This window comes from Podarcis melisellensis (genome assembly GCF_964234715.1).
Source record: "Podarcis melisellensis genome assembly, chromosome: 12".
In the NCBI taxonomy this organism is placed as follows: Eukaryota; Metazoa; Chordata; class Lepidosauria; order Squamata; family Lacertidae; genus Podarcis; species Podarcis melisellensis.
In genome coordinates this window covers 7,799,711-7,813,519 of record NC_138544.1, presented here as the reverse complement: position 1 = coordinate 7,813,519, position 13,809 = coordinate 7,799,711, and the positions used below count along the sequence as shown (strand labels likewise).

The window sequence follows — 13,809 nt, the reverse complement described above, 5'->3', positions numbered from 1 at the left end:
AACTGTTCTTAACCTAAAGCACCACTTTAGCTAATGCGCCGCCGGAGCCCGATTTCTGTTCTCATCCTGAAGCAAAGTTCTTAACCTGAAGCACTATTTCTGGGTTAGCGGAGTCTGTAACCTTTAGCGTATATAACCTGAAGCGTATGTAACCACTGAAGGTTACAGTGAAGAACTGCAGCCTTAACTTGTTAGTCTGAAATGCTGCTACGCACGTCCATTAACATGGGAGCTATTTTATTTTCTCAGGTTTTAATCAACTGATTGTGGCTGGTTTTGGGGGCTGCAATGGAACTGCCATTGTTACACTATGTATTCTCTGTTTTACTGGATTTGCATCTAGCCACTTTAAGTGTGTGTGGGGGGGGGGGAGATGGGACCTAATACTCTTCTTGCCCTCGGGGTAAGTAGTATCACCCACTGCAACTTGTTCACCTTTACACCTTATAAAAATGTGGAAAGACATTAAGTTGACTTGGTCATGAAGCTTAGTGGGTGACCTTGGGCCAGTTTCTCCGGTTAACCTGCCTCAGTGTTAATAAATAATAATAATAATGAATTTTATTTATACCCCGCCCTCCCCAGACAGAGCCGGGCTCAGGGCGGCTAACACCAATAAAATTACAGTAAAAACATAATGGGGGGGAGCAATTTAAAATACAGGTTAAAATGCAATTTAAAATGCAGCTTCAATTTAATAATAATATAATAATAATAATTTATTATTGGTACCCCGCCCATCTGGCTGGGTTTCCCCAGCCACTCTGGACGGCTTCCAACAAAGATGAAAAATACACTAAAATGTCACATATTAAAAACTTCCCTGAACAGGGCTGCCTTCAGGTGTCTTCTGAATGTCAGGTAGTTGTTTATCGCTTTGACATCTGATGGGAGGGCGTTCCACAGGGCGGGCGCCACTACCGAGAAGGCCCTCTGCCTGGTTCCCTGTAACTTGGCTTCTGGCAGTGAGGAAACCGCCAGAAGGCCCTCAGAGCTGGACCTCAGTGTCCAGGCAGAACGATGGGGGAGGAGACGCTCCTTCAGATATACTGGACCAAGACCGTTTAGGGCTTTAAAGGTCAGCACCAACACTTTGAATTGTTCTCGGAAACGTACTGGGAGCCAATGTAGGTCTTTCAAGACCGGTGTTATATGGTCTCGGCGGCCGCTCCCAGTCACCAGTCTAGCTGCCGCATTCTGGATTAGTTGTAGTTTCCGGGTCACCTTCAAAGGTAGCCCCACGTAGAGCGCATTGCAGTCCAAGCAGGAGATAACCAGAGCATGCACTACTCTGGTGAAACAGTCTGCAGGTAGGTAGGGTCTCAGCCCACGTACCAGATGGAGCTGGTAAACAGCTGCCCTGGACACAGAATTGACCTGTGCCTCCATGGACAGCTGTGAGTCCAAAATGACTCCCAGGCTGCGCACCTGGTTCTTCAGGGGCACAGTTACCCCATTCAGGACCAGGGAATCCTCCACACCTGCCCGCCTCCTGTCCCCCAAAAACAGTACTTCTGTCTTGTCAGGATTCACCCTCAATCTGTTAGCCGCCATCCATCCTCCAACCGCCTCCAGACACTCACACAGGACTTTCACCGCCTTCACTGGTTCTGATTTAAAAGAGAGGTAGAGCTGGGTATCATCCGCATACTGATGAACACCCAGCCCAAACCTCCTGATGATCTCCCCCAGTGGCTGCATGTAAATGTTTTAAAAGTAGCCCATAGATCAAAACCATAAGGGGAGGGAAACATAAGGGTCAGACTGAGTCCAAACCAAAGCCCAGGCGGAACAGCTCTGTCTTGCAGGTCCTGTGGAAAGATGTCAAGTCCCGCAGGGCCCTAGTCTCTTGTGACAGAGCGTTCCACCAAGTCGGGGCCAGTACTGAAAAGGCCCCGGCCCTAGTTGAGACTGCTCTGGTTCGCCATAAGTTGTAGCCAGAGGCACCAGTTTCCAATGAAAAGGGGGGGGGATCCTGATGTCACATGTCAAGATATCAGGAGGAGTCAGGGGGGTAGAGCTAAATGCGGCAGCCGAGGGGCTTCAGTGGCCAGTGGCTCCTCCTCCTCCAGCCACTGGCCAGGGGCTGCTGCCCCACTCCTTCCCCTCAACAGCCAGCCACTGAAGCCGTGCCACATTCGACTCTGCGCTCAGCCTTCTCCACCCCCTTCGAACACTGGGAGGGGGGCAGCCCTGTCCCCCAAAATACGGGGAGGAGGGCTCTGCACCTACAAGTGGGTGCCCCTGGTTGTAGCTAATATAAAGGGAGAGGTGCAGGATGCAAATATATAATGTAGCATTGCTTGCGCGCAGGGAAATAAAAAATGCACACAGCCAGAAAAGCAAACTGTACTAAACTGGAAAGTCTATTGCTCTAACTCAGTATAAGGCAACTTTAAAGGCTCGGTTAATTTCATTGTACACAGGTTGTACATTGACAATAAATGTATTATTATTATTATTATTATTATTATTATTATTATTATTATTATTATTACTATTACTATTCCTATGTTCCTGTCAGAGGCAGATTTAGGGGTGCATGGCAGGTTTGCATGTAGCTGACAGGGCCATATAACTCTTCTGCTTGCTTTTAAAAATTCCTGCACACACCCCCTTTGCTACAGCGTTACAAAAGACCGGCCCCAAACTCCGATAAACAATTTTTTTTTAAAAAAAGTAAAGAAGTCATTTTTTTCTGAGAAAATTCAGGAGTTTTTTTTCCCTCAGAAAGAAAGAAGGCAGCATTGGAAAAAATCCCCTCCAAATATTATCCGCCAATTGTTATTTATTTTGTGTGTGGTGGTCAGCATTTCTCCTCCACAGCGCCCCCGAAAGTACACTTGGTCCAGGGTATTATGAAAAATCCAAAATGGCAGCCAGCAATGGTTGCTACTGTGACCTTCAGTGGCAGCAGGAGAGTGAGGCTTAGGGAAAAAGAAAGAAGCCATGCTACAGTCATTGCTAATGCTGATGAGCCCCTGCCCCGGAAGCTGATGTGGTATTGATCCTTCTGTAGAAATGGGGTAGAATCCAGCCCCCATTTCTTTGCCCACAAATAGGGTGGAGAATTCTGAGGAGCCTTTGAGGAGAGTATTATGGAAAGCAGAGTATTGCTAGCCATGAGAAGAAATGGCAAAATGGACTTCTTCCATGTGCCTCCAGGCCATATCTGTAAACTTACAGATTTGAAAATAAGGGACCAGCAGCCTTGAAAATAAGGGACCAGCAGCCAAAATAAGGGATTTTCCAAGGAGCACAGTAATGTTCGACTTCTGAGCCCCTCCGAGCCAAAGGCAGAAAGCCCAGCCAGCAGCCAAACGAAGCCTCAAGCAGTGGTTCCCATAGCGCAGCAACCCGGCAAAGGGGATGCAGCAAGGAAAACCACCGTCACCTCTCCGCTGAGAAGCGCTGAGCAAAGGCGAGTCCCCAGGCAAACGCGGCCGATTTGATTGGCACAAGGCATGCAAGCTCCACCCCCCAGTCGTTCTTAGACTCCTTATTGGGTGAGCAACGCAGCCAAGCAACACAGTTGGTGCCTCCCTCCTCCCTGGCAGGGAGGGAGGGAGGGAGAGGAGCTGCTTCCTTTGAAACCCGGGAAATTTAAGGGACATCATTAATAAGGGACAGCAGCGGGACATGGCGCTGGGATAAGGGAGTTTCCCGCCAAATAAGGGACGGTTGACAGCTATGCTCCAGGCCTCTGATGTCGCTAGATGGTGTGGGAAGGAGCCCCACTGTAGTTGTTCCCACACCACCAAAGGCAATGGCAGAAGGGCCTTTAATTTCCTCCAGTTTCATGCAGCGAAAGAAGTGTGTTTTGCATCTGTGAACAGTTATAATGCCCCCCCCAAGACAGTAACGGTGATGAACACTCTCAACCAGCTCCATTATTCCATTAGATAAGCTAACTCGCTTTTGCACAGAACAGGAATCCATACCGATTGGAGATCTCATTGCTTTTATTTGGTAATAAGGAGAACATACAGGAACTCATTTACAGGAAAAAAAACCCTGAAATGCTGAAAAATTGTTTTATACATTTAGAGACAACAAGCCTCTTCCTCCCAATAAAAAAATTACAATGAACACGTTTTCTTTAAATTAATTCCCAGAACAGTTGAGAATAGTCAGCACTGCATGCCCACGTCACTTAAATTTTGTATCTTAAGATGAAACAAACCCAGTGTGTTTTTCTCTGGGTGGTCTCCAGTGTTCTTCTGGCTTTAGCAATTAAGTTGAATGGCATTTTTCTAATTGGACAGAGCAATATATTTTTACAGTGCCCGTGGGTTACAAATTAACATAATTTCCTAAGGCCTCTTCACACATTTCATTTTTAGGTGCACACCTAAGATGTTTTAGGAGCACACCTAATTGAGCATGAGGCAAACATATTTGCAAATGTTTGCATCATACTGGTACACTCAGTTTTCTCCAGAGTAAACCCTTGGTGGGAAACCTATGAAATGACCCTAGATTTTAGTTCATATATCTCCATTGTAAAGTTCTGGCTAAAATCCTAAATAATGTCCTTAGATTCTTGCACAAGGAAAACTTAGATTTTTTATTTTTTATTACAAAACCAAAGTGCTTAGTTTTGATTCTTTCCCCTCCCCTGCTCCTTCCCTGACAAAAGCTCAACTACACCCATTGGGACAGAAATGCTCCCAATTAAATTCTAGGGCAAGTTAATCAAGTGATGCAGGTTAAAAAAAAAAAAAGGTAAAGACTAGTATAGTAACCACATCATTTAGTGTCTTTTCCCCAAATTCTACTTTTCTACTAGGAGAAGAATGGCGGCCTTGGGGGGGCAGGGAGCAAATTCTGGCATCTAGAGCAGAAGACAAGGCCTGTTGCCTCAGTGCAAAAGCTCCATCGAATTCAGCACTAAGCAGCCTTTGAGAAGCCCATAAGCAAGTAGCATCTGATGGCAACAGCCATTTCCTAACGTTGCTCAGCTGGGATTCCCTATAGTCCAACTAGTAGCTCTCAACAGACTTATCCTCTGTAGGTTTGTCTAATCCTCCTTTAAAAGCATCCAAACGACAGTCCTTCGCTACATTATGCGGCAGCAAATTCCACAAGATAATAATTATTTAACGACATGTCATGTGCTTTCTTTTATAGGTCCTTTTCACACACCCTAGATCCTGCACGGACTGAATAAAATTTAGTTGATTTGGTAAGAGTTCAGTAGCAATTCTGGGTGGCAGGTTTAAAAAAAGTAAAGTTAACCCTGACCATCAGGTCCAGTCGTGGCCGACTCTGGGGTTGCGGTGCTCATTTCGCTTTATTGGCCAAGAGAGCCGGCGTACAGCTTCCGGGTCATGTGGCCAGCATGACTAAGCCACTTCTGGCGAACCAGAGCAGTGCACGGAAACACTGTTTACCTTCCCGCTGGAGTGGTACCTATTTATCTACTTGCGCTTTGATGTGCTTTTGAACTGCTAGGTTGGCAGGAGCTGGGACCGAGCAACAGGAGCTCATCCCTTCACGGGGATTTGAACCGCCAACTTTCTGATCGGCAAGTTGTAGGCTCTGTGGTTTAGACCACAGCATGTTAAATAACCGCCAAGTTCAATTTCTTTTGTATTTTTTTTTAAAGCTATGTAAACAAAGAATCAGCACAGTAGGATATTAATGATGATGCTTAAGTCTTACAAATGTGAGTGTAACAAATCGGATAAAAACCAGGAGTTACAGTACATGTCGTACTTCTGTTGAGGCAAGAACAGTTCTAAAACTAGGTGCTAAGGAAACAGAAGAGGGACTCTTCCTAAATGCCAGGAAACTTCTAATGTCTCTCTTGGTTAAATAAAAACAACCATTTTTATTCTTTGTACAAGTGACGTTGCTAGAAAAAGCAAATGATGAACCAATTCAGATCTCTACATTCAAAGAGCCTCAAACTTTGAGGCCATTGGACCTGCATTATGCAAAGGAAGGTTCTTTGACAATCCTTGAATACAAAACCTGGAGACAAGTATTGTGGTCCTCTTTGTAGGAAAAAAAAGGGGGGGAGGGCACTTTCTCAGATTTCTTACAACTTATACAGAGCTATTCTGCATTCTGCATTTAATGCAGAATTTTCATGTCTCGTTTGCTCACATTTTATGGGGAAGTCCGGCTGATGTTCTTATTTAATCCTGTATTTTCCAGTGATTGCATGTTTCCCACAACTGCAGAAAATCCAACTTCTTAAAGAAGGCCTTGTCTGCACTATATATTTAAAGCAATATCATATCACTTTAAACTGTCATGGATTCCCTCATAGAATCCTAGAAACTGCAATTTGTTTTGGGTGCTGAGACTTGCTGGGAGACCCCTATTCCCCTCACAGAATTACCATTCTAACTATCAACCCCTCTTCCCAGGGAACTCTGGGAAATGTGGTGCTCTGGGGGGAGGGAACAGGGGTCCCCTAACGACTCTCAGCACCCTGGACAAATACAATTTAAAAGTAAAGAAAATTTAAAAGTGCTTTTTGAATTGTATTTTTCAGTAGAAGCCTTCAAAGTGCTTACTCAAATATTGGAAACACAGCACACCTAGCAATAGATACCGTATTTTTCGCCCTATAGGACGCACCGTCCCATAAGGCGCACCTAATTTTTTTTGGGGGGGGGGGATAAAGGGGGAAAAAATATTTTCCCCCCCCCCCCAGGCGTGGAGGCATGGAGGCAACCTCCTATCTTTTGTGCCATGGATATCAGCTTATATTATGCATGGATTGTTAAGGGTGGTATTCTTTTATTAAAGTTATGGCTATATTAAATTTATATAAATTTGCTGTGGCCTTTGGCTAGAACAATAACCATATTGATTGATTGATTGATTGATTGATTGATGAGGTTTTCAGTAACTACTGGTACTAACTATGATGGTTGAAGTGAGTTAGGAACTTCCCCTGCATACAAAGACGGGCTCTGGAGGATTGCATGTGCCGGAGAGAGAAATGAGGGGCAAATGGGGCTCATCAACCTGGGAAGGGAGCCCATCTAGGAGAAGGAAGACTGACCCTAAACCTTCACTGTCCTGCAGGATATCTTGGCAGGAGAAAAGGCTAAGGAGTAAACCCTACACAAATCTGGAGTGAAGTCTCTTAAGACGGGTTGGATGGCGCATTGTACGCCTGCAGCCATGCTGGTGCCGTACGTATTGCTCCGCTTTCCTTTTGGACCACATCAGGGGGGTCTTGTCAACAACCACAGTATCACAGAGTTGGTATGCCTCTGAATGGTGGCTGTTGGGATCACAGATGGGGAGAGCACTCTGGCATCCAAGGACTTCTCTTGGACACCTGGCTGGTACTGTGAGAATGGGATGCCGGATTAGATGGGCCTCTGCGTTGATCCAACAGGGCTCTTACACTGCTGTGTCAATGCAGAAGAAGCCTTGTAAGAGGAAGAAATTAATTGCATCACATTGGAAATGTCTGTAATGTTGTTTGTAATTACAGAAACCACGGGGTAGTAGCTATTCCAAATTAAGAAAGATGGCCTGCTCAGCATAGCAGAGATCCATGGGGTTTATATTACTGTTGATGCGGCAGAAGGAAAACTTGTGCCTAGGCAGGTTCTAGCCTCAACTCACATTATCTGCTCTTTCAGGAATGTTCCTTACTTCTCTCCCTCTCCCCTCCCCCCAAAAAAAATCTGGAGTAAAATTAAATTATGTGCTCACAAGCCAACAGCACTGCCTCCAGCATTTATCATGTGTGTCTTCTAAAAGCCATAATATATAATTACAATATTATTTCCATATACGTAGGAGAGAGAACCTTGCTAGTGATGTGTCCAAAGCTAGATAGTAAGTCACTGGCAGAAAATCCTTCAGTATGTACATACATACTCCATGACTTATTACTTATTTTTATTTACAAATGGGGACTGAGACAATGGCTTGCCTCAGGTTAAACCAAGAACCTATGGCGGGCAGCTCCCTTTCAGCACCCTAGACATGAGGAAGTTCAAAGGTTTTTGGAGGGTAAGGAATAATCAGTTTTTTGCTGACCTTTAAGAAGAGGCCAGAGCAGCCTTCAGGTATTGAAAGCAACCAGCATCTTTGCATATGAAAATGGAGAAACATGAAGTTTCCAAAAAAAAAAACACCACCACCACCCCCTGCAATTTCTTTACTTAAAATGTAGGACAAGTACAAAGGTGTTATATAGTGACACTATCCTAGAATTGGAACTGCCCTTTCTAAAACCAATTTTTTGAAAGGAAAGTAAAAGAAAGAAAGAAAGAAAGAAAGAAAGAAAGAAAGAAAGAAAGAAAGAAAGAAAGAAAGAAAGAAAGAAAGAAAGAAAGAGGCTACAGTCCACAATGCTCAGTTATCTGGGAATAAGCAACATTAAAATCAGTGAGACTTACTTATGAGTAAACATATAACGGATCTGGCTGTACTCATCAGGATCAGAAAGTCCACTCCTGTTTTGTAAAGTATTTAAAATTACTTCTTCATAAAAATTCTTTGGTCTTGGGAACATTTGGCTTAGAATCCCTGAAGAGTTAGGACTCAGATGGTCTTGGGCAAATATCTATTTTTTTTAAATCCTCAAGATCCGCATTTTCCAAAATAGAATCAAGGATGAGAAAGCATGTTACTTTGCACCTGAGGCTTACTGAGAAGGTGAATATATTGTTGCAAGTCTATACTACAAACCTGAACGCCTTTTAAACTGGTTTAATACAATTTGTGAGTGTGCTCAGATCTAAGGATACCCAGACTTATGGGAAAGATGCGGTTACCAGCTTTGTGGAAAGTCATGAGAGCTAAACCAGTCAAATGGAAAAATCAGATAATTTTGCAACCTTATGTGAATTTACCTTTGGGGGGGGAAAGGCTGGTTTATAAGCGATGTAGGGCAAGCAAAAATCACTAACCTGGGCAGAATTCTGTGAGGTCCAGCGTTTCATTTAAAAAGTTCTTAACCAGCATAATTTTCCTCCCATCTGCATCAATCATATGCCACTGAAGGATGAGCTAGAGGGAAGTCTCTTTGCATGCAAATGTTTCACAGAAGAAGGCTGGTATTTGAGTTAGGAACCCGTGAACAGGCCTATACAAGCCTACTCAGAAGTAGACCTTGGCTTACTTTGAGGTAAAGTGGATTGCACCCTAAGTGTGACACCAGGCTGCATGAAACCCTGCTTGGATTTGGTGCTTGTCGTGCCCGTCACAGTTTGGATCAACCAAACCCACTGAAATCAGGATTTATCCCCCAAGCAAATCTGCATAGTACCAGGGCATCAATCACAATGATTAGCTCAATGCATTCCAGCCGTCAGACATCCTTTGCCATGCGCCATGATGGGAGAAGCAATTGCCTCTGGGACAGAAGTTGAATGGTGGGCGTTACAGTATTTCGGCAGCTTAGTATTGAGGCATTGCAAGCCTTAAAGTGTTGAGATGCAACTTCTTAGTCCCACTTACGTCTCTGATGGCAGAATTGCACTGCATCCTGTTTGCCTGTATTGGCTAATTAACTCCCCCAGTTCATTCAGCAATAAAACTTCAAAGGAGGAATTGATAGGTTACCTCAAAGTGTTCTTTGGGTCAAAAGAAAAGGCTAAGAGCAACAAGGGTGTGTGTGGATAGGATGAACTTTTTTAAAAAATGTGCTTATTACAGAAATCAACAGAAACAACACTTTCTTTCCCCCAGAGGCTGAGCCACATTCTTGCTACACCAAGCCAACAAAACGATGGCTCAAATGAAAGACAATCAAAGGTACACAAAATCAAGGAGACGTCCAGCAAATGAAATCTATTGAATGTATTTTTTTTTTCTTGAAAAATACTATAAAGCTGTCTAGGAATTCAGCAATTTGCTTATTTGTAAAATAGCCAGAATTCTTTTTATTTATACATATATATATATAAAAGAATCTGCAGAAACCCCAGTGCTCTAAATCATGGCTTTCAAACAGACAATTAAAGGTTTCTTCTTTCCTCTTCCTTTCTTTGTGCATTAAAACAACTCATGGAAACAACTGTGTTTTTCCCCCAAGTCTCTTTCCACGGACGTGCCAAAGTCTCTGCTTCACCATGTCAGAATATATATTTTTTTTGTAAGCTGCGACTCAAAAGGTCTCATATTTGCTTGATCTGCAAGTCCCGAATGAAGAGTCATTTCACTAAGGGGAAATTTCATTTTTAAAAACCCCCCAAAAATTTTAAAAAAATCACTTACATGAAGAAGGAAAGAAAAAAACAAACAAACTCCAAAGTCCCAAAATGAAAACCCCCAAAGTCATTGACTGCGAAGTAGCCAGTGAGAGGAACAAGAAGAAGCAGGCGCTTTTAGAAGCTGCATAATGCCCTCCCCAAAAAACTGGTCTTTGTGGAAGGAGATCAGTTAGAATGATGAAAGAAATTTGCAGTCCCTTTTTGATTACAATATGTGTGGCTTTGTTTTGTTTTTTACTCTTCTGTATCTGGAAAAGAGAGAGAGAGAAAGAGAAAGAGAGAGAAAATTGTCAGTGCTCCTTCCTACTGACCCAAGAAGTGGGGGGGAAACGACAGAAAAGGGAGGAAAGCTCTATATCAATATTATGCTATCCTGTGTACGCTAACAGGGAAATTCTTCGATGGCTAATCGTTACGTAGCCTAAACAGCTCTACCCACGTACAAATGAGAGGTATCAGCCGACTTGGGGGAAACCCCACAATTTGTGGAGGTGCAAAGAAGCTTTGGAAAACAAACCTTAAAGCAGGGTACTGATCATGAATATATGATGCCAATGGTCTGTTGTTGGGGTCGGGCAGTAAACTAGGGAAGAGGGCCATGGAACCCTGAGCAAGAGCAGCGTTCAACAGTGTCCCATGTTTTTTCAAACTCTGTGATTTGTACAGCTTTTGACACTTGGGTGGGTATTTCCCCACTGACTTCAAGCCACTTGGGGCCTGTATGCATTCTGCTGTTGCTGAAGTGGGGATTCAGATTGGGGCATAGAAAGCCAGACTCTTGGTCCGTTTAGCTTCATTATCTTGCCTTTAACCAGCAGTAGCTGTCCAGGGTTTTGAACAGGACTGAGATGGGATCTGGGACAGGATGGGCTCAACCGTGGAGCTATGGCTTCCTCCTAAAAGACTGGTTAGATAACACAGGGAAAGAGTTGCAAAGTCCCCTTGCCCTAGTGCCATTGGCTTCTTTTAAAGCTCAAATTAGAACAATGGAAGCAACAAACGGCCTCGGCCCAGTATACCTGAAGGAGCGTCTCCACCCCCATCGTTCTGCCCAGATGCTGAGGTCCAGCGGCGAGGGCCTTCTGGTGGTTCCCTTATGGTGAGAAGCAAAGCTACAGGGAACCAGGCAGAGGGCCTTCTCGATAGTGGCACCCGCCCTGTGGAACGCCCTCCCATCAGAGTCAAAGAGATAAACAACTACCTGACATTCAGGAGACATCTTAAGGCAGCCCTGTTCAGGGAAGTTTTTAATGTATGACATATTAGTGTATTTTTGGTCTTTGTGGAAGCCACCCAGAGTGGCTGGGGAAACCCAGCCAGATGGACGGGGTACAAATAATAAATTATTATTATTATTATTAACAATCACACATCTTCCCGAGTGTATCTGTTTGGGCCCTTGGGCATCAAACAATGGTTTCAGATTGCTGGCTGTGGCCCTTCCCTAATGCAAAAGCCCCCCACGCTTCTGCAAAAAGGAAACTAAAATGGAGAACTCCCAAAATCTGCATCAGACACAATGGGAGGGGTTCTGAAAATGCAGACAGTTCCAGCACAGGAATTCCAACAGGGTTTGGTGCTTATGGAATAAATTATATCAGATTTGACCTTCTTCTAAAATGCTACTTCCTTGGTTGGAAAAAAAGAAATACCCCTGACTTCTGTTTAGATCAGACAAAGGCAAACTCAGCCCTCCAGATGTTTTGGGACTACAGCTCCCATCATCCCTAGCTAACAGGACCAGTGGTCAGGGATGATGGGAATTGTAGTCTCAAAACATCTGGAGGGCCCAGTTTGCCTATGCCTGGTTTACATCCTAGAGTTCAACCCCCTACAAATATCTGACCAACAAGCTGCACTAAAAAGAAATTAGCACACAACAAATGGTAAAATAAAGCTTTAAGCCAAAGTTTCTCAGATTAGAATTTTCAGCACAAATCCAGGGGCAGGAACTTTGTTTCCCTCTACCAATAACTGCAATGTTTGCATCAAATTTGCTGTCCAGTTTTGAGGAGGAGGTGTCATTTTTGTTCAGCACTAACAAAAGGTTTTACAGAGACACACACACACAAATTAGAATCTGTTGTGACTGGATGTTACAACGTAATGGCAAACAATATAAATGGATTTGCAAGTGGGCCCTAACCGATTGCTACACTGATACATATTTCAGAAAATGTCTGCTATACTTTTCAGCCCCCAAATAGTCCCCAGGGCAGTTTTGAGATTAAACACATGTGATCACATATATACAGATTGTGCAATGGGCGATTCATCTCTATCCAGTGCGTTCACATTTCTTTGATTTATTTATTTGTATTCTTTAGCCAACTTAATGTTGCTCACTCGTGTAAACCAGTTTCTGGGTTGCATTCCAGTCAGTGGGGTTTAGGAAGGAATTTTGCATGTTGGAAACTCTAGAAAATGGTAATGACTGCCAACCACCACTGGGAGCCTAACACTAAACACATAGAAAGAGAGACTTTGAATTATTTCCCACCAAGAGCATTCCACCAATGGACAGTCTCACTTCTCCTCCATAACTACTAGACATGAGGATACATGATTCGTCACTGTTGAAAACCACTATGGTACACAACATATGGAAGAAATGCAGTAAGTGTGTCCTTATTTCACATTAACTGGGACTTTGTCATCATGGAGGACAGGCTACATCTAAAAACCCTTCTAAAAGTACTTAAGATGCCTTGAAATGTGTTGATCTAAAATAGCGAGAGCATGTCACTGTGATCCAGCAAGGAGACTGGTGGATCAGAACTAAGGAGGATTCAAACATGGACCAAGCCACACATTCATTGGTGGGGGGGGGGTCATTTGGCAAAGTCATCTGTCTTTCAACCTCATGTAAAGAGCTTTAAACTGTAAGTAGCCATGGCGTATCAGAGATTAGTAGCACGTCAAAAGCCTTTCGTGAAGACAACGAAAATCAAAGACTTCATATACTTAAAGTGTCTTACTGACACTGAAAGTGTTGTGTAAATAACAAGTAACACACACACAGTTTTCACATGCTCACACAAGTCATTTGCAGGGCACCCAATACATTGCTGCCACAGCCTAACAGTCCCCCCTTCATTTGAAAGCACTGTCTCTTCCCTTTTTCTTGAACCCTTTCCCACCAACACCACCCAGTTCCATCTCTCCTTGGACCTTGCATGCTGACCGTTTCCATATGGCAGGGATCGTTCAACTGGCCCAATTCATTCAGCCGGTTGTTTTTATTTTGGTGACATTGTGCAATAGCTGTGAACTGCCGGTTGAAGTTTGTGAAATACATTATGGCCACTAGATGGAAGCATCGCTTGCTTCCTTACGACATGCTGCGAGTGTTTTTCCTTGCCTCTAGTTTTCCTTCGCCAAGAACATGGATTCATAGTTTAATACACTATTCAAATGCAGCAAATGGTTCGGCACAAACGTGGCAAATTTTCTGCACAGTTGGCTGGAATAATATGCACTTACCCCTCATATACCCCTCAAAGGCAACTGTGGGACGCAGGTGGCGCTGTGGGTTAAAGCCTCAGCGCCTAGGACTTGCCGATCGAAAGGTCGGCGGTTCGAATCCCTGCGGCGGGGTGCGCTCCCGCTGCTC

General features: G+C 43.8%; 1 protein-coding gene across 5 annotated transcripts in view; it reads right to left on the bottom strand.

Annotated features, from left to right (window-relative positions):
• Positions 1-13,809, bottom strand: part of PDE1C (phosphodiesterase 1C) — a 271,452-nt gene that overhangs the window by 8,861 nt on the left and 248,782 nt on the right. The window contains exon 17 of one of the 5 annotated variants that reach the window (XM_081931096.1): positions 9,765-10,444. The exons of the other annotated variants lie outside the window; for them this stretch is intronic. Coding sequence (XP_081787222.1) covers positions 10,431-10,444 — 14 coding nt within the window. The 3' untranslated portion in view covers positions 9,765-10,430. Of the gene's footprint in view, positions 1-9,764; positions 10,445-13,809 lie in introns of those variants that run through there. 5 annotated transcript variants of the gene reach the window in all.